The 27,997-nt window shown below is 40.6% G+C and overlaps 1 protein-coding gene across 4 annotated transcripts; it reads right to left on the minus strand.

Moving 5' to 3' along the window:
- Nucleotides 1-1,579: 1,579 nt before the first annotated feature.
- On the minus strand, nucleotides 1,580-26,678 carry arid2 (AT-rich interactive domain 2). 4 transcript variants are annotated; one of them, XM_079623465.1, is made up of 21 exons: nucleotides 26,259-26,678; nucleotides 26,061-26,154; nucleotides 25,311-25,408; nucleotides 18,042-18,175; nucleotides 15,821-16,039; nucleotides 15,672-15,739; nucleotides 14,515-14,584; nucleotides 14,134-14,396; nucleotides 13,085-13,181; nucleotides 12,785-12,994; nucleotides 11,288-11,452; nucleotides 10,189-10,264; nucleotides 9,974-10,108; nucleotides 9,686-9,876; nucleotides 6,702-8,821; nucleotides 5,660-5,802; nucleotides 5,424-5,562; nucleotides 4,058-4,140; nucleotides 3,839-3,965; nucleotides 3,667-3,758; nucleotides 1,580-3,067 (listed from the first exon to the last, which is right to left on the minus strand). In XM_079623465.1, exons 1-21 carry the CDS (start codon nucleotides 26,348-26,350, stop codon nucleotides 2,956-2,958), a joined length of 4,728 nt encoding a protein of 1,575 aa, XP_079479591.1. In that variant the 5' UTR covers nucleotides 26,351-26,678; the 3' UTR covers nucleotides 1,580-2,955. The 4 variants fall into 4 exon arrangements, with proteins under 4 accessions (XP_079479591.1, XP_079479593.1, XP_079479594.1 ...); XM_079623467.1 differs by having other exon boundaries at nucleotides 14,134-14,384; nucleotides 26,259-26,655; XM_079623468.1 differs by having other exon boundaries at nucleotides 5,660-5,799; nucleotides 14,134-14,384; nucleotides 26,259-26,497.
- Nucleotides 26,679-27,997: the final 1,319 nt, after the last annotated feature.

Below are 27,997 nucleotides of genomic sequence, written 5' to 3' on the forward strand. Positions count from 1 at the left end.
AATTTATTTCTGGAACTATAACTCGAGCCAAAGGAAAAACCTTGCATTAAATCATTTTGCGATTATTTAATATGTTTTAATAAACGGTTCATGATCACGTGTAACAATAAAACATCTGGCATTTACCATTTTGTTGTTGTTGTAGAAATATATTATTATTGAACGTCCTCCTGTGGTGAATTATGTGAATTACATTGCTGTGAACTTTACGTCTACGGGAATCAATCTTGCTTTAAATTATTTTATATAAATTCACATGTATATATTATTGATTATTTTGTGCAGAGGCAGAGTATTTTTTTATGTATTTTGATTGGACGCCAATTTCGGATAAATTCGTTATAACACGGCAATATTTCATAACAAAACAACAACTGTCCATTTTCATTACCTTATTAAATAATAACTTTTTTAAAGTTATGAGTATTTAAAAATATTTAGAACAACGACAAAAATAATATGTAGAAAACACGGAAGTGACGAGAACGAAGCGGCGTAATCACGTGCACCTGCCAGCGATTAACTGCATCACGTGACAGGCATATCATAATGCATAATACAGAAGCAGAAACCAGTTTTAATATCTCTGGGCTGGCCGTTCACTTTACAATAAACCAAATCAATCTTTCTGAACTTACGTGTTTCGCAGACTCGTGCCTCATTCCTCCAGCAACAATGTAGTTCGACATTGTACTCAAACATGGCAGATTATTTCTGCTTATTATGATAATAAGCGCGTTTGAGTGCAACTATTATGATTAAATCTGAAATGTTAAGCGTCATTCTTTTCTTCATCCATATCACTTTGAAAAGTTCAGAAAAAGGGTCAGATTATTACCCACCCCCACAAAGAAAATTAATCATAACTTTTCTAAGTCTCACATTAACTTGATTTATGATTCAGAGGAACATCCCATAAGCTTTATTCTCATATATATTATTTTTAGGGCTGTCAAAAGATTAATCGCATCCAAAATAAAAGTTTGTGTTTACATAATATATGTGTGTGTACTGTGTATAATTATTTTTATATATAAAAACACACACAATCATGTACACATTTAAGAAAAATTGGTTATATTTATATATAATATAAATGTATATACAGTATATAAATGCAATTATTCCTTAAATATATACATGAATGTGTGTGGATTTATAGATAATAATTCTACAGTTTACACACATATTATGTAAACACAAACTTTTATTTTGGATGTGATTAATCGCGATTAATATTTTGACAGCACTAATATATATATATATTGTGTGTGAATATATAATATATATATATATATATATAAGTGTGTGAATGAGATCTTTTACAACAAATCCATGATCTGGACCAGTAGAGAAACATTGCCCGACCACTTTCAGCAAATCAAACATCAATATTAGAGCAAGGCAGACAAAATATATATATTTCATTTTTTTTGTGCACACCTGAATTCCTCCATATGCATAATAAAAGTGTGCGCTCAGTTTAGCTCCCGGAGATCTCAAACACCTGAATCAAAGATTTTTTTTTAATTGTTGGGGGGGTTGGTGGGTCTGAAGAAAAAAAGGCATGTCAACAGTGTGTCAAAAATGTTCAGTCTTTTATTTAAAAACTATAAACAGTCACCAAAGTAAATGAAGCCAATCTATATCAGACTGTTAGATATATGTATCATCGCACACCCTACAGACACTGCAGAAATGATGGTGGTGGTGGTGGGGGGGCGGGGGGGTTGGGGTCACGACCCCGCTGGGATGCTAAACACAACAGGCAGTAATAAATGTTACACAACACACAGCAGAGAGGACAGCCTGGGGTCCGGGAGCCGGAATGTGGCGTGGTCGTAAGAATGGATGAAAAAGAAAAAGAAAAAAAAAAAAACGCAAAAAGTACAATAAAATCCCACACTATATTAAGATAGAAAAAAGGTCTGGAGGAAAATATCATACCTGCACAGAAAGCAAAGAACACAGGAGAAAACCTGTATAAAACTCCATGTATTTAAACCAATTTACAAATACAAAAAGAATCACGTACGGGCGGGCGGCTCGTACTCTGACGGTTACAGTGAATACAGGTTTGAGGGGAATACCTTCAATATTTGTTTTTTGTCTCTTCTACAAAATGACATATGATATATTATTTCATACTCTTTCAGCCAGCAAAATGAGTTCTACAAGTTATAATAGTACAAAAAAGGGGAGAAAAAAAAAAAAAAAAAAAATCACAGTTCCACAAAGAAAAACTTGTAGCCCTCAGCCAGCCCTCCCAAACCTTTACAGCATCAGTACCTTCGCAGAATATTTACAGGGTTTAAGTACATTCATCCACTGCTGAGTACAGAATCACATCTCAGACGAGTAACCAGGGGTTGAAATAAAAAAAGTGAGTCTGAATATACTAACGTAATGCTTCTGATACCAGTGGGCAGCAGCAGCAGCGGCATGAAGGAGGGTGATTTAACTTTATATCTATTCACAAATATGTACACGTTTTTTTTCTTTTCTCATTTACTCATATTGGTATTTATTTCAATAATAAATAAGTGAAAATATAATCGGCTCAAGTAAGAAAACCAAGCTATCAAGTTACAAAGAAAAAAGAATCTAGCCACACCTCCGCCGCCCCGCCCCGTTGTCCACTTGCCCCGCCCACAAATCCCCCCGTCCAATCAGAGGCGCTCGTTCGGGACTATAAAAATGTGCTCGTAGGGCCAGGCGTGAAGAGGCGGTTAGAAGAGTGAAATGGGCGCTGGTTTCTGAGTGGCTGGTGGAAGACCCGTGGCAGTTTGAGAGGGACTGGGAATGGAGAGATAGAGAGAGAGAGAGAGAGAGAGAGAGAGGTGTTTTAGGGAGACGAGAGGTATCGCCCCGTGACCCAACAACGCTGGCGGCCAGCAGAACGGGGAAACCGGATTCTTCTCATCTGCGTCCCAAGGTTTTTGGGTTGAGCTGAGCTCAGGCCTGCAGAGAGCGCGTGAGTTCGTAAAGGCATTTAGCGAGCGTGGTGGAGACCTCCATAGTGCTCAGCGCCAACACACACAGATGATTCTCATGCCGCCTCACCAGCCTGAACACACACACACATTACATTCAACAAGTCTGCTGCATGATGCTGGAATACATGTGCATGTTCCAACAGGAGAATCTTCATCAAAAATCACATTTCACACCAAAATGGAAAATATTTATTATAATTATTAATAACATTTCTTATGGTATTATTAATAATAATAATACAAATACAGTAAGACTAATTCAATTTTTTTTGCATTTTGACATTATGGATAAAACTATACAAGTTAATATTAGTTAATGCATTAATGAGTAATGTGGATTTTTTTAAACAAAATGTCTGTAAAGTAGTAATTATGTACTGTATATAAAATGAAATTATCAAATTCTCTATATAGTAAAAAGTGAATGATAATTAAATATTTTAGTTTAAATATATATTTTGGCTATGCAGTAAAAAGAATTAGCAGAACATTTTTCTAGGCCAAGTAAATGCAATAAACTCAAAATGCAAAACGCAATTTCTTTATTTTAGTGTGAATTATGACCCAAAATGTACTTGACACAAAAAAAAACAAATATATATATATATATATTTTTTAAAGAAAATCAAAAAAAATCTTCTATGCCACAGAATGCAAACGGTTTACTTACTTCCGTCCACAATCCGAGTACTTGGCGATGCTCTTTAACGTTAAGGCAGCGGTTAGTCTAATGTGTTTGGTCATTGGTCCCTCTTTATCGTCCTGAACAGAGAAAACACACATCAACTACAGTTCCTGTCTGCACACGTCTGAAAGCCGCAGAGACGCCCTGCTGTACTCACTGTGAAGTCCCTGAACACGAGGTTCCTGGAGCCGCGACGTAAAGCCATCAGAGCTGCGCTGGGGTGGTTGACGAGAGCTTTCTGTGGTCTGGGAGGAGGAGGACTGCTGACCGCCGCTGGAGGAGACCTGCACACACACACACACACACAGTGAACACGTCCATCTCAATCATCTATGACCACAAGCTAGCATGACAGAGATAAAGTAGATGTACACACTTGGAAGTGTTGGGGTTGCTGCCTTGTGTTTGCTCCTCCAGTTTGAGTGCAGCTATGAGCGCTTCCCTCGAGCAGTGCTTATCCTGCAAACACACTCTCCGATTAGTTACACACATACATACACACACTACCTGACAAACTGTTGGAATTGTTATTGAAAGAAGTCTTTTAAGCTCACCAACACTGCATTTATTTGATCAAAAAGAGTGAAAACTGCAATATTGTAAAATAGTACAACGATTTCTATTTCTATTTTAATATAGTTGCTTATAAGCATGCATATTAAACGAATATTGGCTGTTTATTAGTACTCATAAAGCACTTAAGTCTTATTCTGCATGATCATATTTTACATCCCTTAATCCACCATACCTAAACTTCACAACTACCTTACTAACTATTAATAAGCAGTAATTAGAAGTTTATTGAGACAAAAGTCATAGTTAATAGTGAGAATTGGACCCTAAACTAAAGCGTGACCTTTTTTTTGACGGTTAGTTCATGCTAACTAATGTTAAATGAATCCTTATTGTAAGTTACAAAAAAAAATATCTTCGATCAATCTTGAGAATAATGTGGTTTTAAGAAAAATGTCCTGGCAAAAGTTTGGAATTGTTATTGAAGTCTTTTATGCTCACCAACACTGCATTTATCTGATCAAAAAGAGTGAAAACTGCAATATTGTAAAATAGCACAACAATTTCTATTTGAATATATTTTTAAATTATACATTTAAAAAAATGACATGATCCTTCAGAATTCCTTCTAATTTGCAGATTTGCTGCTCAAGAAACATTTCTGATTATTGAAAACAGTCGTGCTGCTTCATATTTTTGTGGAAACTCAGCCTCAGTATTATTTTAATACTGACATTACAGAGTTATTATAACAAGATTCTTTAATGAATAGAAAGTTCTTTGAAATGGAAATCTTTTGTAATATTATAAAACTACTGTCACTTTTGAGTAATTTGATGCATCCTTGCTGAATAAAATTTTTTTATATATATTTTTTAAATCGTACCCTAAATTTTTTAACAGTAGTGCATCACGGTTTCTACAAAAACAGTGATAAGAATCAGAAATGTTTCTTGAGCATCAAATCATCACATTAGAATGATTTCTGAAGGATCATATGAGTAATGATGCTGAAAAAAATTACATTTTATTACATATTCACACACAAAAAAAAAAGCTGTTTACCATTCTAATAATATTTCTGTTTTTACTCTTTTTGATCAAATAAATGCAGCCTTGGTGAGCATAAGAGGCTTATTTCAAAAACATAAAACCCTTTTGACCGGTGGTTTAGCAAGCAGGGATGTCATGATCACTACATCAATACAAGCAGAGAGACAGGATCTTGCCTGCAGATGTGTGATGAAGGATAGTCTCTGTCGAGGAAAAGGTTCACAGCCCTCCCATTGGCACTGCCCTGGGTACACGTCTTTACTGCCATGTTGGGTAGCTGCATGGTAAAACACCTGTGTTGGCGTGTCAAACCACCTGAAACACATCATGTTAAAGAAAAAACGTGTTAGTCACATTAACCATCACTGACGAGAACAGCATCTCTAAAACAAAACACATCACATTTTCCTACCGTTTGCATGCTTGCCACAGACATTTAAAGTTCTGTCCAGGTTTGCGTGCTTGCTCTGGAGAGAGGGCGGGTGCTGGAGAACTCTGATTGGCTCCCTTTGAAGCCTGATCCACTGGAGGCGGAGTCTGAACTGACACAGGCTGCTGTACAGCGGGTAGAAGGCTTAAGGTTAATTTAAAATTGATTATGCAGTCTGAAAACATCAACTATGGCACATAGTTATAACAATAATTATAGAAAAGCACGGTTTTATTTTGTGTGAAGTGCAAGAAATAGAAAATGAATTATTCATATTTGTGCATCAGATAAAAATCCAATATAAACTCGAGATGTATAAATCCACTCAAACTGGGCACTTCTTTCGGATGTAGAATTAAGCTTTTTCTTTTTAATCAAATGTAACAAAGTGATTTGAAGTTTGCTGATACTTTGGCATGATTGTTAATCCTGAGGAAGGTCGATGGCCGAAACGGTGCTGATAAAAATTCATGATGATGCAATTTAAAGTATTGTACAAGATTTATACATTAAGTACAAGAAGAAGAAAAAAACAATTTGAAAAGAAAAGGATACAAGGGCAAAAAAGGTCACATCAGTCCAAAAACAGAAAAATAGCTCAACTACATTTTGAATGCAGAAAATTAAGCCCATTTAAGAAATTTTGATCGATGCAAGTCAAGTCTCATTTCTGCAATGTGATTTTTTTTTTTTTTTTTTTTTTAATCTCACTGCCATCACAGCAATTTTCGTGAGATTCACCCGAATATCCCGACTGAGTATTTGATGACACCACGTTGAAAAATATATAAACAACTAAGCATCAAAAATCAACAAACTTGTTTCTGATCAGGCAAGACACTACAGGTGAAGAGAGTAATCATCACACTTTCACCAGTTGGTTAAGCACTTCAAGACACATTAAGTTGTTTTGTATTACAAGATCTCTGAAATATTACATGCACTAATTTGCATACATTTCCAGAAAGGAAATCTGAACATTGGATAAAACCACAGATTTCAGATTTACACAGAAACGCATTACCTGAGCATTGGTTTCAGGAAGCGGCGAGGGCACACTTGGTCTCTGCTGTGCTGCATTCTCTATTGCTACTTTTGCTACTGTGCTTGGGTCTGCGCCCGCCGGCACGGCCACCATGGTGGCGCTGTTGCCAGCATTGTTGGGGTCGCTGATGGTCACTATCCGTACGCCCATTTTCGCGGGGATGCCGGAGTTACCTCGTTCCCCGTCCTCCAGCGGTCTCTTCAGCGGCCGGCTCTCCATGGTGCCGTTAGCGGGAGGCGGCTCGGAAACATGCGGAGGTGGGGAGTGGTTATGAGGTGGGTGCTGTTGCCTCACGCCCAATGTCTCTGAGTTTGGGCCGTTGGAGATCTCAGCGCCGTGGCTGGGCCCGTTGGCCAGGCGTTCTGCCTGCTCTGCTTTGGCAGTGTCCATGAGAGAGTCCGTGAGCCCGTGCGCTTTCTGAGGCGACAACACCTCACCGTTCCCCATGTGTTTGGAAGCCTTATGATTTGGAATGTTTTTGCAAGGATGGGAACCAGCGTCCGATCGCTCTAAGTCACACACCCCGTTCACCATTAGCTTTTTAGGGTCGCAGGGCGTCTGCTTTCCAGGGCCTTCGCTGCCGCCCTGGGGGCCGTTCGGCGCCTGTGTAGCCTCTTGGCTGTTCCCTGAGTGATATGGAGGTAGACTCGAGTCGAATTTCCTCCCGTTGAGCAGCTTCGGTCCGTCCACCTCTGCAGATTCCCCATTGCTGGCTTTGGCCGAACCATCGGGGACCGAATTATTCTCCATGACCTCGATCTTGCGTTCATGCACATGCAATCCCGTGGCATCCTTGGCCTCCTCCTCCTTTTGGCAGATGATTTTGTCACCTCGGAAAGGTGGAATGGGCGTGGCTCCCGCGATTGGCAGAGGCGGAGTCAACTGCAGGCCGATTGTGGGCGGGGTCTGCGCTACCTGGCCGGGGAAGCCAGAGTTTGGCACAACAGTGAAGGTAACTTGGTTGTTGGGCGCAGCCTGCAGGAGTGTACCAGGAGTAGAGGTGGAAATGATCTGGCCAGGTAGGATTGAGATGGGAACGGCACCGGGACTCTGCATAAGCTGCACGTTCAACTGCGGTTGAGGTGGCATTGAACCGCTGTTGGTCACCTGGTATACGACTTGCGGACTGGGCGCCCTGGTGATCGCCGGAGCGGGAACTTGCGGAGCGGGGAGGATGAGTTTTCCTCCAGGGGTGGAAGGACCACGTTTCGGAAGCAGTAATTGTTTGATCAGACTGGATTCTGTGGAGGTAGGTTGGGTCGGGGGTTGAGGGGGCGGAGCCTGCTGAAATTGCCGTTTGACGGACAGCATCTGACTGACTGTATGTGGCTGGGCCGGGGCAGGGTTGGGGATCGGTGTGTTTGGGGAAGAGGGAGATGTCTGGATGGTTTGAGAAGTGGGGTTGGTTAACACAATTTGATGAATGGCTGGGGCGAATGCGGTGTTGGGTTGTTGATTTGGACTGACAATGACTAGGCTTTGCTGTTGCGTTTGCTGTTGAGGTTGTGGCGACTGCGCTTGAGGTGCTGGTTTGGGGGCGATGTTTTGAAATGCGACACGAGTGCTCGTCACGCCTGCAACAGTCACAACCTGCCCTCCTGCCATTAGGGAAGTGCATGGCGCACTCACATATTGAGGCGGTGCAAGAACCACAGCCTCTTGGGAGCGTTGCTGTGCCAATGAAGGACAAACTCCTTGCACTCGACCTGTAAATACGTGTCCCTGGGGCGCTGGCCCCTGCTGGATCAGTGTAAGAGGGGCGTGATGGAGCAAGGGCTGCTGGGTAGGTGTGCCGCTGTGGTTGGGAACTGCAGGTGTAGCAGATGCTGTAGGGATGGAGCTCTGGATCATGGCTGTTTTGAGGATGTCATTGGGTCGTATGGGAACTGGGGTTGTGGCTGGAGGGCAAGGGGGATGCGTTGCTATTCCTGGCGGGTTCATCGGGAGTCGTGAAACAGTCAGGGATGGCGCAGGAGCACTGGGAGCGTTGGCGTGTGACGATCCGTGAATGGTGAAGGCCACCTGTGGTGATGCCGGGCCGGCAGTAAGGCTTGGTGCTGGTGCCCGGACAAGCTGCACTCCCACACCAGGGGGCAGCGCTGCATGAATAAACAAGACAACTGGGTTATCATCACATTCAGCACTGTAGGGGTTTTGTTTCATTCTCATAATCAGGTTAACTAGGGGCCTATGATTTAAGCAATGTAGAAAACACAGACCGAATTGCGGAATCCAGTCATAAAAAGTGGAATTTAATGTATAACTTTCACACAATTTTCATCCGTGTTTTAATTTAAACCATACTTGTTGTGCAGTACTTGTTTAAATTTCATTTGATTAATTTTAAACGATTAATTCAATTGTTAAAGTTGTCATATAAAAGCATGTGTCATTTGATTACCCATTTTTCATATTAAATCAAAATCGAATCCAGAAAAATCAGAAAACAGAATTTCTGAAAAAAATAAACCATTTCATAGTGAACTATCAGTGTTAAAATGTTAAATACATTAATGGGTTGTTAAAGTTTTATGAATTTAATTATTTAATTATAAAAAATGTATTTAAACTATTAAAACGGAATCCAGAAAAATTAAAATGGAAAAACTTTTAAACTGATTTCACAAAGCCTTTTTTGTTGTCTGAAAAATAATAATTTCTGTATTACTGGCATCATTTTGACATTCTGTTTTTCCATTAAACACTGAAAAGAATGTGTGAAAGTTTCTGTGACTGTTCAAATTCCATGAATATTTAATGAGTTTAGCACTGAGGCCGTTTATGATTGGCGGTGTGTTACTAAGCAACTCCCGATAACATTGTAAAACTTTCATTTTGTACAGTTTTGGCACCAAAATTTAGTGTTAGCTCCATAAAAACAGTGTTTCATAAGCCAGGTTGTTGCCAGCCACTGCAAAACGACAAGTGTGAAATGTAATTAATCCAGTTAACTATATATCTACCTGACTGGGCCTGAGGGGTTTCTGAGGGGGCTTCGTGTTTAGGAACTGGTGCAGGACTGGCCTGCTGCTGATAATAAAGCTGGACGGGAAGAGGAATCGACCTCTTCCTCACACCAACCACATGTATTTGAGCCTGCCCACTCAGCCGTGTGTCCTCAACACGCTTCACCGTGTGATTAGGAAACAGCGTCCTGAGAAACACACAAGCACAGCGTTGATATTCTGTTCCGAGTTCAATATATACCATTTAGGAGAGCATCGTCTGCCCAACAGGTCCATTAATCTCACCTCAGGCATTTGTAGAAGTTGTTGGATGTCAGCACACCACCCCGCGCCATCTTGCTGCAGGTTGCCAGATATTCAGAGTACATCTCAGAGCGAGAGACCGAACAGTCTGGATGAACCTCAAAATGAGCATTTAGCCTAGCAAGAGCAGAAAGCATTCATAAATCACCCGCACATCTAACGGATTTGAGAAGTGCAAGAACGAGAGGCATGCTTACCACTGATTTGTGAATTTCTCTCCATCTACTTCCACAATCCCAGGCGGAGGCGTAGACTGCACAGGTGTCCTGTTCACTGCAACGAAACAACCCCAAACACAATGTAAATACAGACTACATAAACTCATTTACACAGCTACTGCTCACTGTAGGAGTATTCCTCATTCATTTACTAACTCAGCCATTTTTGTGGGATCTTAAGACTTAAAAACAACAAACACTACATCATATATTGCGGCGAGTTTAGACTACATGATATAGACAAAATCCGTTTGACTAAGTGTCATGGTGATTCTGGCTTGTTTCATGTCCACGGCACGAATTCAGAAGCCGAAATCGTATAATCTGACAGTATCTATAGTAACAGACAAACAAATTATTGTGAAGTCTGAACCTGGCATTAAGCAACATTTTGTGATCAAATTACTCAATATCATCACAAAACACTGATGAAGGAATTTATCTTGGTGCGTTACCAAACTGCTGGAAAAAATATAAGATTGCAGTTCTGATTTCCACAATCAACTGATGCAAATATACAATAAGAGTGATTCAAAATGACCACTGACTAGTCAATTACTGAGGTTGACACGCTTATCTAGATTTCTCTTAATTTTAACTTTAATATGGTTAAAAGTGGTGCTTTAAAGGAGATTAATGTCTAGTGACTATCTGTCTAGTCGATTTGAATATGTATTTTTTTATATTTGTATGTTTTTTAACACCATGCCAGCTTCTTTGGATATTCCCATGACAAAAGTTATTAAAATACAAACTTTTTTGTGTGTCTGTCCTATGTTGCATTTTGTCAATTACTTGTCTACTTTTGTCTATTACTCCCAATGGCTATCAAAAGAAAATGTACAGTAACACTATTTTAAGGTGACTTACTATAGTAATAACAGTAAATTATGCATAATTACAAGTAACTAACCCTAAACTAAGCCTTAACCGTAACTCTATAGTACACGTAGTTAATTAATATTACTCAGTACTTATTTGAGGAAGTACAATGTATCTATGGTCACCCTAAAATAAAGAGTAACCAAAAGTACTTCCTGTGATATTTTTTTGAAATATCACAACATATGCTGCGTACCAGTGCCAGGAGTGCCTTGCGTAGGAGGGGGGACGTGCTCTACGAGCTGCGGTCGAACCTCTGAGACCTGACAGCTGGAGGCCTGATGCTCGATGAGTTTGACTGCCGTCAGGGCGTCGGGTCCGAACGTGTGCAGGTCCACTGACACCAACCGCACTAGAAGATCTGACACACATCAACACAAACTAGTCAGTTCACTGCTTATCATGGTCACGATCAGATATTGATTCTTAAATCCCAAGATTGATCTTTTAGTCACTAAGCATTATTTGTAGTGCCCGTCATCCACTAAATCGCAATAAGCTTTATAACTTTTCAATCTGAAAAAGGCACAGCTGTCAAATTGACAATTTTACAACTAAATAAAAAAATTGTTTATGTTCTTTTCATGCTTTTAATGTGGCGTGACAGATCGCTATAGCGCATCAGCGCATTCAGATCATCTCTTCCTCTACTACAAGTTACAGCACGAAATAAACATGAATGAACATCAGAAGGTATGTTGAAATAAACAGTACAACTAACTGAAATGTATTATGTACTTGCTCAATCAGTGTTTTAACCATGGAAAGACATGTAACGTTAAACGGGTGATGAACTGAGAAATCAAATTTTCCTTGAGCTTTTGACATATAAGAGGTCATCATACTATAAGAATATCCTGTAAGTTTCAGAACTGAAAACTTCCTTGTTAGTCCAATAAAAGCTTTTATTGACACTAGGGATAGCGAACAACAGATTTTTCAAAATGGGGATCTATGACGTCAAAGGGTATCAAACCCCGCCTCCTCAGAAGAAGATCAATGCCAAATTCAACACAGCCTGTTTAGCCCCGCCCACCAACTCACGCATTACATGAAACTCATAATATGCAAAACTGTTATGCAATCATAGCAGTGGGCGTTTACTTCCAAGTCTTCAATGCAGCACGCCCATAAAAACCAAGCGTTTCAGGAGCTAGTCTCAAAACCAGGGTAGAAAACAGCCTATTACTGATTCATTTTGATGTTTTTGAATGTAAAAACCAAGCGAACATCATAAGTTGACATCAGACAACAATATACAAAAATTCAAAAAGCTAGTTCATGACCATTTTTTAAAGATTTACCTCAAGAAAGCCATTCAAAATTGTCCATAGCTCATTATTAAGCTAAGAAATAACTATAGAGAGAAAATAACTATAATATATATTAGTTATATTTTAGTTAACCTTTCAATGGTCCTCACAATTGAATGTATTTTTTAATAAACCTCTAATAAAAAGTTATTACAGCCACTGTTTAAACTGGAGCAGAAACATATCAATTGTTTTATATAAAAACTGGCTAATGTACAATTTAAATGTTTGTATTTATTTGAATGTTTCTTTTTAAATAAACTTGATGAATTAATAGATTTTTTTTAAAAAACTTTAATTTTGGGATTGGTGTTTCTGTATTTCAATGCATCACTACTGATGCATAATGCATTTCTCATATTTAGCAGGTGAACGGGTACCTATGCTTCTCTCCACAGAGGAGATTTTTGAGCATGTGATCTCCCCGAGCTCGGCCAGCTGGTACAAAACCTCGAGAGCCGAGATGACCAGCATGATGTCCGGCAGCGTCAGGAGGGCAATGACTTCTCGGTACGACTCCTGATCCACATACTCGCAGATCAGGACGCCGTTATCCTCCACTTTGCTCAGGTTACCCAAGATTTCCATGGCTGCAGGAACACAATGGACATTCAGCATCTTTCACAGAAAACCACAAGCTTTTACTGGACGAACGGCTCACCCAAAAAGATACTACTTACCCCTCATTTTGAGAAAACGATCCCGTGACAACAAACATTTCGTGATGGTGTGAAACATCAGATGTGTTGTTCGGAAATCAACTGGATCTAACTGAAGCTGAAAAAGGACAAACAGACCGTTTAACAAAAGATCTGATACAAACAGCGCACAAAACCACACAGTCATGGACAATTTTTGTAGGCCAAAACCTAGAAATTTGCATTTTAGTAATTCCGGTTCCATCATCCTGAAGTCAATGGGGGTTTTTCCCATTAATGCACCTGGCATGTATTAACCCATGTTCAGTTGGCTTTCTGAAGTGTGCATGTGTGATACACTGAGGATTTAAGCTCATCCAGACAGAGTGGGCCTTGCACCGCACGGTAGAAATATATTGCAAACTCTGACTCTTTCTTGACCCAAGAAAAAAAATAACAATGTGTACAATCAAAACACAGCTGAATTTTTTAACACCACATCTCACATAAAAAATGCAATACTATACTAGGCTGTCAATAATGACTAGGTTGACATCACAACCAGGCAATAACCTGGCTTTTATTATGCAAAAGTTGTGTCCCACATGATGCACTCAACCATCTACTATATGAATTTTATACAGTTATTTGTCATTCAGCATCCGAGTCCGATTATTGAGTGCATGAAGTGTCCAACAAGCCACATTTAGTTTTTTCAATTTATTAAGTGGTTTATCTAGACATTTAAAGTGCAAAGTCTTTTGGGCATTTTCAGTGTGAACACACTACTAGCACTATTTAAACTAGAAAACGCCTTCACGCACAAGTACGCGGATTGGGACGCACCTAAACTCTCGTTAACGTCGTTTACTCGAGTTGCCGGGTTATTCGTTTGCACGTAAACCAGGACAAAAGGTTAATTCAATAAGCAGATTTTTGAGAGTTATCATTGTATATGTAAATGTGCTATTGTCAAAAGTCAATGAAAAAATCCTATTAGGTTTTTGTTGATGGAACCAGCATGAAACTAACTTAAAAAATGTGTCATCACAACAACACTAGGATGCATCTTTTAGATGGTGAACTCTGACCTCTCCGGCGACGTTGCCGAGCGTGTCGAGACCCAGCTGCCGTAGCTGGATGAAGGAGCAGTGCGCACACAGCAAGAGGAAGCGCAGACATGTGCGATTAGCTGCCAGGAGTTTGATGTTAGCCTCCTCGAAGGACAAGTTCCTCAGGATCATTGCCACCTGCAACACCCGCTGGCCCTCTACGTCTCCGATGCCGACGCTTCGTGCCGGGTGGAAGAGAGAAGTGCAGACGTCCCTCGTCTCCGATCCAACTGAAAAAACAACTACGCACGCTTAGTGTGAAGTAATGCTCGGTTAAAACCTCGCGACTAATCAAAGTGAAACTACGCCATCACCACATCAAAGGAAACAAGAGTAGCCGACACGTGTGAAAACACATACTTTGGGGTGTGCTGCTCTTGTCTGAGATGAGATCTTTGACTTCATTGTCTTCAATGACATCTTTCCAAAACTATGAAGACAGGACAACAAGAGAGTTAAGAGTACAAGAAGAGCAACTTATCATTGATACAGTATCAATCAATTAGCAAAATCACCATCGCACACCTATAAGAGAAAAGACTAAATGAGTCAGGTCAAAACTATAATAAAACAAGGAAAACAAGGAACACATTGGGCCCTATCTTGCACCCAGCGCAATTGACTTTGTACACCGACGCATGAATCATTCCTATTCTGCACCCGCACACAGCAGACTTTTCCCTCCACAGACGCACGTCGGTAAATTAGGGAATGAACTATGGCGGGGGGTTCAGTGAAAAGAGGAGCGTGTTCCGGCGCAAACGTTCCCTGGTGCTATTTTGGAGTTTAAAAAAACAAATTCCGCCACTGACCAGGAGAAACCTCTTCTAAAGACGTGTTGCGAGTTAGTCTATTTTAAGGGCGCATGCTTGGCCATAATGTAGCGTGTGAACAACACACACACTTTGATTCTCCAATCTAAACGGACGCAGCAGTTTTCATTCTTGCAAATCATACATTATTACAAGGAAAAATATTAACACACGAGGGAAATCATTGTTGTGTCCATGAAGATGTGAAAAAATAGGCATAAATCTAGATTATACATTTACCCAAATTATTATACGCCCGTTTAACCGAAGCTAATTTGGGTGGGTTTCTCCCATCATCCCCAATGTCACTTCTCTGTTTTACGGCCCTGACGAGAATGTCAGTCTCCTCGGCTGTGAACCGCTCCTGGCGTGCGCTGGCAAACCCGCCGTTATAATAGCGATCCGCCGTGGAACAAGCGCGCCGACTCTTAAAGGGAATGTGAGAGGACGCTCTGATTGGTTTATTTCACGTTACGCCCAAACCGCACCTATGAATAATGAAGCGACTTCAGACCAACACATTTTAGATTAGCGTCGGGCGCAAGAGTCGTTTATCCCGCCGGTATAATAGCAACAGTTTCAGATCGTTAAAGTAGAGCCCTATAAATACTTGCAAACGAGAATCACAGAGGATTTCCTAGATTTTTTAATACCGTTACAGTGAAAAGAAAGCAAAAAGCATGCATCCCAATATGCAATTCTTACCCTCACAAAGTCTCGTGACGTTTTCTCCCGCCAGTCTGTCCCAAATACAGCTGAAAAGCTGCCTAATGCTGAAAGACAAACACATGTAATGTTAAAACGCATGCAGTCCCGAAGCGTGAATACTCTAGTAAGCGCAGAAGCAAACGTACAGTCGTCGAAGACTCCAGCGTGCGCCAGCAACAGCGTGACGAGTTTGGGCTCTTTCTCGAGCTGCATGGCATGCTTGCTCTCGTTGGACAGCAGCGTGCACACGTTAATGGCAAAGTCCACCTCGTTCGGGAGACCGGACAGGAGAGACAGCACCAGTTTGTTGTAATCGGATGGAGGGATGAAATCCGTCGACAGCCCATAGCTTTGGCGGAGATAGTCTGTCAAAAAGAGAAGAGCAAAAAGAGTTGGTTCTCAGAGACTCTTACAAAACAAGACTCAGTCAAGTGTGAATCCATCAGGTTGTTTAGACACCATAAATGTAAACTTCACTCCTCACTACATCAGAATATGGAAGTTAGGTGTTTGTTGGGTTTATTTTGATGGATTTTATTTAAACCGTTTAATGAAATCAAAAAGGATATCTAATCAATTGAATTCATAATACATTCATAATTAATTTGAACAAGTTGCCCTATGAAATATTTGTTTTTTCAGTAATTATATGTGGTCTTTTTTACATTTTCCAGATTATGTGTTCAAAAATTAAAATAATAATCAAATGAATGCATAAAACTAACAATTGAATTATTAAAAAAAAATTATCAAATGAAATCTGAAAAATTCCTTTTTTTGCCAAGCAAAGTGAACTACATTCTGTTGTACAATAATAATATATTTCTGTCATGTTTTCTTCAAGTAAAACCAAATCTTTATTTTGGCAGGTTGTAGTGAATGAGCTTTGAGTTTGTGTGTATGTGGTGATAGTTTCTCTAATAAAATTGTGAAATGCTGGTGAAGTGAGATGAAGTTCTTATGTAGTTTCCTCATACACGAACGTCACACGTTAGTAGACCAAACTGCACCACTCTTCTCATTCGCACAAAGAACATGCCAACTTCATACGTAAATAGACTTTTTGCGCTTTAATACTGACAGAAACGAGTCCATACTTGAAGTATGAGTGGCTTAGCAAAAGCCATTTACACAGGGTATGGAAGAATAGAAAATTTGACAATGCACAACAAGAAAAACATTCAAACTAAACTACAACCTACACCAATCCATGTATAAAGAGAAATATCATCTGTCTGAAATGAGTGTGTGGCAGAAGTACCATTTCCTTTGTGGCATTCAGTTTTCACAGGTGTAGCCCCAGTTCACACTAACACACGAGCCAAGTGTGTGTGTGTGTGTGTAGGGTCCGAAATTAACACCCGCCAAGCGCCAAATGCGGGTAGATTTTATAAAATTTGTAATAAAATGTTCGGACACTCGAGAGGGCGTGAGATATTGCACACGTTACGAGTCAGTTAAACTGATAATCGCGTCAAAGCAGCCGGTACACGGCACGACTGTCCTGCACGAATGTTAATCCGAGCCGGCGGCAATCACGTGAGCTTTAGCGTTAAACACAGAGACCGGAGCTTTCAATGTTGCAGGCAATAGCTTCAGATAAAAAAAATGACAGAAATGTGTGTAAATGATTTGTTGAAAAGCAGAGAATAGTAGCCATTCCTTTCAACATAAAAACGAGAGAGAGTGTGTGTGTGACGCTGTATTGTTGCTGCCACTGAGGTATAGCTGGTGAAAATCAGGCCGACTCCCCGAATTTTTACGTGCTAACACGTTTAAAAATTATCGGGAGGCCCTGCTCGGCTCGTAATTCCTCTCACACACTGCGAGCCGCGACCATGCGAGCATCACCGATTTCCCCCGAGTGAAAAAATAATCCGTGAGCTCGTAAAAACAGCAAAAATGGCACCGTGTACGCCCGCCTTAAGTGAACATGTTTTCCTCCTGTAGCTAGACTAGTGTTTTTGTAGGTAGTTTTTAAAGACTATTTAGCAGACGTGGGCCAGTATTGGTTATTTCTCAGATTTTGTTAAGCTTTTGGTTTACCTCAAAATAATTGTGTAAATCAGTAAAATAATAGGCCTGCTGATGCTGACATTGAGAGCTCCATGCTTTCCTATGGCTCTGTAACATCAGGTTAATGTTTGTCTCCAGATACGGTTTAAATAAATATATTGATTTATTATAAATTTAAAATTGTGCATGTTTGTATTCAACATAATACCTTATTATCTCAATTAAATGTGTTGAAATTAATGTATATGTGACACAAAAAGGCTGTTTTTTTATTTTGGCCGGTAAAAAATATGCTTGGCTTGGTGTGTGTGTTATATAAATCTAAAGCCTCAGAGAAGGGCTCATCTGTACCTGATACAGTGTGTTGCTGGTAGTTGTACGACGTGGGTATTGCACCAATCGGAAGCAAATGTTTAGGATTCCCCGGCTGCTCCTCTTCATCTTCCTCTCCAAAGTGATGCACCTTTTCATACTTCTCTAAATATCTGCAGAGAGACCAGAAAAACACATCAACACATTGAATGACAGACAGATGGATATACGCTCATGATGACGCCTGGGCGGAAATTCAAGAGACATGAAGACTTTAACATTTATTTGCTGACCAGTGAGAACCTGTTAAAAAGATTAAGTGGTTATAACAGTATTGTATACATTTTATAAGATGTTTTAAATGAGCGGAGGTCGGTTTCTGTACTCAGACGTGTATTTGGAGGGATAGCATGTGCAAACGTCATTTACTTCAACTGCAAAATCCACACAAACAAAAATATTGCTCCAAACCTGCACACCTCAGGGACTGAGTAAAAATATTTATGTTTCTGTTGGTGATTAATGCCAATAAAAGATATTTAGAGAGCAGTGTGGCTGATTGCCAATGTAATAACCACATATAGCACATAATTTAAATAAGATGCATTGAACTTACTTTGCACAATATTTAATTTGACAGGATTTTGGAAGTAACAAGGCAACATGTACAGTTTTTTGGGAAGACAATGACCGATTAATCGGCCTGTCAAATGCAAAGAGAATATGCAAATGCAAAAATGTCTGCACCACTCCCATTGTAACATAAATCACATTTTAAAAAGACTCACACACTTTACCACATCACACACAGCTTGCATACTGCATGGCGTTCAGAAAGCACGCGTGGTTTATTCCAGAGAATCAGGGATCAAGTGGTATTGTGAGTCTAATAGTAATATTCACAGACAGTCCAGTGCTGCGTGTTTGAGTGTGACTCATGAGTGGTTCCCTCAACTGAATGAGCTTTCACTTTTGCGCTCACACACACACACGCCTCCCACGTGCTACAATACAAACACTATAAATAGGCATCTGCTCACCATAAACACTAGAAAACAACACACTGCACTGGACACACACACAGGACTGTGTATAGGATAGCTTAATTAGTGATAGCTGATATTCAAGACAATCGGAAGATAAGTGTCAATTTCTTTAATCAAATCTTTGTGAATTGAGTTGATATGAATATATATTAGAGTAAACAAAACACTCATGTCTCGATTCAATACAAACTCACGATATACTATCGCAATATTTTAAGCCAAATTAAACAAGTTTCTTGTTATTATTATTAAAATATTATTATTATTATCAGGAGAACCCAAACATATTCCCCCACTGCATTGTACATTATATTCAAATATATATATATATAGTAGTTTAATGTAATCACTGAAACTCAAGCATTACTCGCGCTTTCAATGCAGACATTCGTTGGATCTCTTACACAGACTCTCCCGCTATTATTAATGCACCATACACTAATTATATACCAAACCATCTGAAACACTTTCAATAATTATACAACTAAAACTAGATGTGATATGGTGATTTAAATTATGATTTTTGCGCTTTCACTTTGTGTTGTATACGCTTCAGATGATCAATGCAATCAATCCCAGTTCTAATCACAAGAAAGCGTGTCCAAATGACTAATCCTAAACTGTAAATAGTTAGTTCATCCAAAAATGTATGTCGTGTCATTTAACACATGTATGATTTTGTATGACTTATTTTTTTTTCTGTGGAACACAAAAGATGATTATTTGAGGAATGTTGGTAATCAAACCATTTCGGTTCCCATTGACTTTGTGCATACAATCTAAATCAATTGGAACCAAAATTATTTGGTAAAAATTACTTTTACATTCCACAGAAGACAGACACACTTGTTCGGAACAACATGAGGGTTCGTAAAAAATTGTTTTATTTGTATATCAGTGTTAATTTTTTTCAACAGGTGCAAATATATAACTATACATCAGTAGGGCTTGACATTAACTTTTTGCAAGTAAATTTATGTTTCACTTGTCCAGGTAAAGATTTATAATTTTATCATTTATTTTTGATAAATGCCACTTTCTACCCGGCAGAGGCTGATTTACCAAGGGACTCTTTAAAACGTGTGGCTGCTTTACATCTGAACATTAGCTAATATTTAACTATGTACATTTAACCAATACAAATGCTGTTAATGCTTGTTTACAGTACACGGCTGTCGACGCTAGCTAGCTAACGTCACTTACTTGTCAGCCGGGTTGGGTTTCCCCCGACAGACGCCACAGACCATTACTCCGTCTTCATAAATAACCCAGTCAAATTCATTTCCATTTGGTTACAAATTTTCGTTCCCGTTTTAATTTGTATGGTGCTGTTGGTGTAACGGTGACTTGTTTTTGGAGCTTTTCCTGGCGCTTTGAGGCAGGTAAAAATGTTTAAACTTGGACCGACTCCTGATTGGCCAATCAAAGCATTCTGAGTTGGACGCTGGTTCGACAGATTGTGGGGGAAAAATGTGTTCGTTTCAAATCGGTAAAATTAAATCTGTAAAATAGACGTAATGAGTGGCAAATAACGTGAAGTAAAGTAACGTGGCATTTTATTTTGTTTGAAATTTAACTTGTCCAGTGGGACAGCTAATTTTCACTTCCACTTGTCCTACAAACATATCCACTTGTCCCGGACAAGCATTAATGTCGAGCCCTGCATCAGTATTTGCCATTGAGAAATAAAAAAAATAAAAAAGTAGACGCTGAAGATTGTACGGTTGCTCAATGTGAGAGTTCAGACAAACCCACAGCTGATTACAGGATGATGTTTCTCCAGACACTAAATGAGGACCTTCTGAAAGCACATCAGACCTATTCTGTACAACACAAGTCAATTTTGATCCTGCAGATCTACCTTCCTGCAAAGTTAAGCTCCGATCCTAATCAAATACACCTGAACCAGCGAACTCAAATCTTCAGTGGCACTCGATAATTACAAACAGGTGTGTTTGCTACAGCGAACTTTCATCGAGTAGGCGTAGCCCTGGTTTCAGAAATCTCTTTTCCACTCACAAACCTGAAAATTAATAAGGCAGATTTAGTATCTATCTACTATATGCTGTCCAACCCAGACAAGTAAATACAGAAATGAATCTGGCAGATCAGGAACTATGGCATTCAGTCAGTCAGCGCTCACGTGCACGGCCCCGGATCCAGACAGAGATTCACTGCCCCCTACTGGAGACACAGGGGGAAAGGTCAAGTTTCACCTGCAGGAGCTGCTGAATACAAGCTCTGTGTCTGGCACAAAATCAAACAGACTAATATATCCTCACACAGAATTAAACTGAGTATATGCAGTGCGGCACCTAAACATTGCAGTAACTAGAACAAGTCTCCTCAATATTAGATGAGCATAACATGAGGCTTCACAGATTTACATGCAACTTCCATCTAACTATGTGAAACAACAACAACAAAATTGAGAGCAGACTGACCACCACAACACATCCGAGACCAACGACTGTTCGGCTTCACGCGCACATGAAGAGAGGAATCAAACTAGTTATGCGTATAGACACTCGGTCTGCTTTTAAAGGGGTGGTTCAGGATTTTGGACATCGGACCTCATTTCCATGTTAGCCTGTCTGTTATTTATCAGTGGAGACAGTTTTCAAAAAATTTCATCCAGTCCTTCCAGTTGCATAGTTCGCCGGTGCTAGGCTAGCGCGAGTCAACGGTATCTGCTAGCCTGCCATTAAAAACAGTTTTTCCCACTCCACAGTACACCAAAAGCAAATAAATTATAACGCCAGACTATCGATGTAAATGTCTGTTGAGAGAATAATGTTAGAAATCAAACTACTTTTGCATCTCAATGATCGCATTACATTTACAGGAACTAGTTTCTCAGCAGCGGCGGAATTTTACTTTGCTCCGGTTAGTAGTACTGCGGCGAAAAGTAAACACAGAACAGAAGCGCACTACTGTCAGGACGTCTAGCTAGCTAGTAGTAGCCTAGAACAACGATATTGAAACATTTGATTGTAAACGAAGGAATTGGCAATATGATAAAAATAAAAGTTGAACAACACACATTCCTCATCTTCAAAGTCCGAAACATTGGCATGGCTTTCAAACGTGGCCATGGTCCTATGTCTTGTTGATTTCTTCGTGAAATATACTCTGCTTCTGATGTGATGAGTGTCAGCGGCAGGTAAATACACTTCTTGCATGATTGACATGTGGACCGGCTCTCTCGGTTGCCTAGGTAACTTAATATCACTCCACCGCTGCTGTAGACTGTGCCAATAAATACAGGGAACAAAGTATAACTATTGTAATGCGATGAAAGGGTAGTTTGACTTCTAACATTATTCTCTCAACAGACATTTACATCGATTACGATAGTCTGGCGTTATAATTTATTTGCTTTTGGTGTACTGTGGAGTGGGTAAAACTGCTTTTAATGGCAGGCTAGCAGATACCGTTGACTCGCGCTAGCCTAGCACTGGCTAACTATGCAACTGGAAGGACTGGATGAAAAATGTTGAAAACTGTAAATGACACCCAAGCTAACTTGGAAATGAGATCCGATGTCCAAACTCCTGAACCACCCCTTTAAGGCTCTTTTGTATGCAATTTTAAGAGTAAGTGATGTTCAATCTGCAAATACACATTCACAAAGCATTTATAAATCACTTGACTAGGAGGAACAACTTTGTTTGGGAGTAAAACGTGTGCGACAAAAGCATAAAGACTAGGCTATGCTTATTTGAACACAGACAGCAGTATAAAAAAAACATGCTAAATGTTTCTGTGAATACTTATGACTCAAATCAATCAATACTTTTTGCAAACCAGCTCATTGACATGATGAACTGAATCAATTGATTCACTAAAATTAATCAAGAGTAACAAATGATTAGATGGTTTGTACCAAACAACGAGTATAACGAATAACACACACATGCTCAAACGCGCCGAGCGCACAAAATAAAGCTTTAAAATGCACTATTTGCCAATTACTGAGACATTGACATGTGCTGTTTAGTTGCTCTCCTCTCTTTAGCTGGCAGACCGAGCGCCTGAATGCAGATGCCACATTTAAATGACTCATTTCACACGCTCCGGTTCAGCAGAAAGAGCATCACACCACGAACCCAAAGACCCAAGTTCAAATCCCTCGCAGCTCTTCCTCAGCTGTGACGGTGAAGCCAATTCCACTTTTCAGCGTGAGAGATGAGACTTAGACCGCTTCCTAACGGAGACACCTGTCCTACTACAATCCGTCAAAAAAGAGCGCATTAAATTGCTTGAAAAAACAGCCGTTATGGACCCAGCATGCATTTCTCAGTGTGTGTGTGTGTGTGTGAGTGAAGTGATATCCGACAGACACGAGTCCCTTCGGATGCAGAATAGCCTGGACTTTTCCTCATTGGATGTGTGTGGGACGCTCCCAAGGTTTTCCGAGGCTTTGAGATAAACCTTGAACTGTTCTGGGAAAAGGTCTTTGTGTAAATTACATCTGTAATTAAAACATTCCAACATCCTGATCCAATCAAAACACCTGCAGCTTAAAACACAGGGCTCAAATCACGCTTCTAGTTGAGTGTTTTACTAATGTATACTTGCATAAACACTAAACAGGGATGCTTTATTCTACTGCAAACACCATGATTTTCACTCACTTGAAGTTTCAAGATTCTCCATCACAGGTATTGGATTTCCTCTGAACAATCATAAGTGTCTGAACTCTTAAAAGCTTTGGATCCGCTTCCACCGAGCGCTCAAACTCCCTAAGAGACGGATACACCTCAACATGACACAACAAACCTCTCCAGGATTTCAAAAACTACCAGAATTACATCAGAAATGAGCAGCACTAAGACCTTATGATTATAAAACTAAAGGCAAAATAAGACTGGATGCTACAAATAAAACCAGTTAAAGTTCTGAGACAATGAAACGCAACACACTCTTCTGCCCTCATGAGGAAAGACACACACACACACACACACAGGAGAATGTAGTTTGCATCCCTCGGCGTTCTGTGCTCATCTCACAAACAACTCTCTCCTGCAATGACGGTAAAGGAGACTTTGCAGAATGATAATTACATTTAGTCCGTTGCATGGCAGGTGTACGTCTCCTCACAGCCTAAACGCTCTCCGCTGCCAAGTCTGTCTGTCTCACCCCCTCCATAACCTACTAAACTAGAGAGAAGCGCACGTGGAAAACCAGCAGACGCTCCACGCTTCGGATACTACAAATATAGAAGAACAGAACGATTCTGCATGTGCAACAGCTGGTGACATATTTACACATGAATCAAGGGTGTGCGTGTTGTAAAACACCATTAACCACATTCATAAGCATGCAGATGATAACCTAGAAAGCACAAAACAAGCTCTTCTATAGAGCAAAAATAAAGCGACAGTTAAGAGTCTGAACACACCAATCCATAACAATCATCACATCAGCAAACGCATGTTGAGAAACTTCTTATCAGACCACAAAACCCTGCCTCCAAACACAAAGGACTCCAATGAACAGATGCATGCTTAAAAGTGACCCAAATACAAGTCCAAAAGAATCATCTATGCTGGTTTATGTTGCATTAGGAACAATAAGTAGAATTCACAAGCATAAATTAACTAAACTAAATCTCTTATTCAAATACAGGAATCAGCAAATACACATTGTGAACAAAACTACTAAACACAAAAGCACAAAACAAGACTCCTATATTTGACAGATGCATCCTTAAAAGTGACTTAAATACAACATCTACCGCTGTAAATCTCTTAAAATCCCACATATTAAAACACAAGAAATGTTGCATTGGGACATTTAAGAGAATCAAAAATTGTCTAAACCTAAAGCCTTTATAAGTTTGTGTTTCTTTTCAAATACACAGGAATTAGCACATGCATGTTGTAACGCTTGTATTAAAAATAAACTTCAAACCACAAAAACAAAGCAATATGCCAATGCAAGTGACAGAAGCAACTTTAAAAGTGACCCGAATAAAAGTCCATTTAGAACCACAAAACTCACTGATTTTAGGTTGCATTTGACACTTAATGCATTAGGAAGCATGTGTAGAACACAACAAGACAAAATTAATAAGAGTGTAAAAAGTCTCCCTAATGAAATCAGCAACACGAACACACGATCCCCCCGAAACACAGGCGTTTGAGTCGGAACCGAGCCGCATGTTCGCGAGCACGAGAGCAGAGAAGCGTCTGTAAACATTGAGCACATGTGCCGGAGTTGATCAGAGAGAGAGAGAAACTGAATAAGAAAGACTCACCGAAGGTAGTACTGTTTCAAAACAAAAGCAGCATTCGAGCAACTCCTGGGGAAATTGAAATCCTCGCCCAGTTCGGTCCACTGGTTCTTGTCTGACACCTGTAGGGTGATGAGACAGAGATGAGAGAGGGGTTCGGTTCAGATGCAGGACCGTGTGTGTAAGAGAGGGAGAGAGAGAGATAGTGTATGTGTTGTGTATGTGTGTGCATGCTAACTCCAATTAGCACTCCGGCTAACTTACACTTTCCAATGTGAAATTAATAAATCAGACCCGCTGTCGAAAAACAACGTGCTCCGGGGCGAACCTGTCCGAACCCCCGCGAGTGGACCGGACCAGATCGGTTAGTGAGTGTATTTACAACGCGGAATACACAGGCCTGTGTGCGGCCTACAGTCTCGCAGTCCTCCGCCACACGGGAGACATAAACCCGCTGATGCACACGGCGGGTCCGGACGGGGTTCGGTGCCTCAGCTTCGGTTCTCTTAATCGATGTAAAAGCCGCCCGGTAATTTTGAAGTGAGAGTGTGTGAAAGTGAGTGTGCGCCAACACACACACACACACACACACACACACAGACATACACACTCGCTCACTCAAATACACACACATACTCATACACATACACAGGCCGATGCTCGGCAGAACCGCAGGCAGATCCGCCGAACCGGGCTAGGGAGTTGAGCTAGAAGAGTGTGTGTGAGATGAGAAATGTTGAGTTTGGGGAGTGTGTGTGTTTGTAAGGAACTTACCTTCGCGAAGCCCCCTAAAGACACCACTCTCACATAGAGAGCACCCAGGTCCAGCTCCTTCCCACCCACCACGGGAACCTTTTTAAACGGAGATCTGTGGAGAAAAACAACCGAATGAGCACCCGTGATCCGTCCGGACCCCCTCACGCGCCCGGCGCGGGTCACTCAAGTTAGAATAAGCGCGAAATTCCCGCTCACCCTCTGCTGTGGTGAAACTGCCGCAGCTCGTCCAGGAAAGCCTGTCCTTTCCTCCGCGGCTCGGGGAGGTTTTTCCCCGTCGAGTTCGCCATCGTTTCGCTGAAATTCGGTCAAACCCCCAGCTCAGATTCGGTTCCTAAGAGTCCGGGGATCCCATGCTCCGGTCCGGCGCGGCTGCGTGTTTTGAAAAGTTAAAGAAATGACGGAGGATGAGAGTGGAGAAACCCGCTCCAACGGCAGCCCGAACGGACTCGAGCGAGCTCAGCCCAACCGCAGCGCGGAGCCGCTCATGGCTGCACGGGAAAACAACGGTACCGGCTGCGCTTGTGTAGGGGTTTGGAGTGGGTTTTTTGACAGTGCGGGACGGACGCGGCTCCGGTTTAATCGCGCACACTGTGAAGCGGCAGCGGGATCCAGTTCAGACAAAAAGACCCGAGGCCGCGCGGCTCCGCGACGCCCCCAGCAGGCGAGCGCCGGTATTGCAACGCCACAGCGCCGCTCATGAACAATAGACGGAGCTCGATGAAGGAAAGGGGGAGTCGCGAAACTCTTCCAAACCGTTAAAAACGGAAACCGGCCATGAGCGTCGGTGGGGGGAAGGGAACTGTCAGTTTAGACTAGCGTCATAAAATTAATAAAACTTGAGTCAGGCAAAGTGTTGACTATAAGGCTATGAGGAGGGAGTTTAAATTAATGTGTTTGTATTTAAAACTCAGTGTCATCTGAATTACTTTGACTATTTATTTATGATAACTTCCATTTGCTGTTTGCATCCAGCTTTTTTATGCAAATTTTAGGATATTGCAATAAAAAATAAAAAAGTTGGATGGAAATGCTAAGATGTGCATACATTTCAAAAGTGTGCATTAAAAAAAATGTTTAAAATAAAAATCTGGTAAAAAGACATGCACATAAACTACGATGGAGGGACGCAAGAAAGACGCAATAATTATTCCAAACACAACAAGATTACATTATATTTATTGTGTTTTTTAATACTTTATGATGGCACACAGTGGCTTTCATTGCAGCAACTTCCTTTTTTATTACATATATTTGGTCCCAGTTTTTCAGGAAGTGATGATTTTGTTCTGATGAACACATGGGATGGAAATGGTGCTTTATTCGCAATATTGCGATATTCCAATATATTTCATAATGAATATAATATATCCAATATTTTTCATAATATGTAATATAATGACTTATGAAATGCATAAGTCTTTCAGTCTGTTGCTAAACATCACATATCTGGCTCTGCTCACTGCTAGCTTAAGTTACATCGTGGTGTCTGCAATTAAAGTAGTACAATCTGCGCTTTGTTACAGTAAATGGACAGTTATTTGCTCCCGGTCCCTTGTGATAACCGCCGGGCGGATATAAACGACACGGGGTGACTACATTCAACCATTACACGCACCCCTCTCGCAAGTTATTCTGCCACAAAATGGCGGAGCTCGACGCGAAAGACCCCATTTTGTCAAGCAGACGATAAGAACCGTCCGAAAAAGCGGAATTTTATTTTTCTAACGATATTTTGAGCGAGTTGGTGATGCGTTTCGCCGCGCGTGCTGATATGTTGTGCCGTCGCGCGCCAGAGTGGAGAATAATGTCCGCGCGCTCTGGGTTTGACGCGGCGCGAGATCTGCGCGAGCGAAGGCACATTATAAACTAGATTAGATTTATATCACATTTTGAATAACACTTAATAAACTTGATAGGGAGTCATTTTATCTAGA

Source organism: Phoxinus phoxinus (genome assembly GCF_949152265.1).
Source record: "Phoxinus phoxinus genome assembly, chromosome: 9".
NCBI classification, from domain to species: Eukaryota; Metazoa; Chordata; class Actinopteri; order Cypriniformes; family Leuciscidae; genus Phoxinus; species Phoxinus phoxinus.

Excerpts from the sequence above, each read along its gene's own strand:
- arid2 (XM_079623465.1), bottom strand. The coding sequence starts at position 26,350 with ATGGCGAACTCGACGGGGAAAAACCTCCCCGAGCCGCGGAGGAAAGGA. Across the intron at positions 12,995-13,084 it reads TCGTTTTCTCAAAATGAGGG|CCATGGAAATCTTGGGTAAC; the intron begins GTAAGTAGTATC and ends GTGTTCCTGCAG. Across the intron at positions 5,563-5,659 it reads CTGTGGCAAGCATGCAAACG|GTGGTTTGACACGCCAACAC; the intron begins GTAGGAAAATGT and ends GATGTGTTTCAG.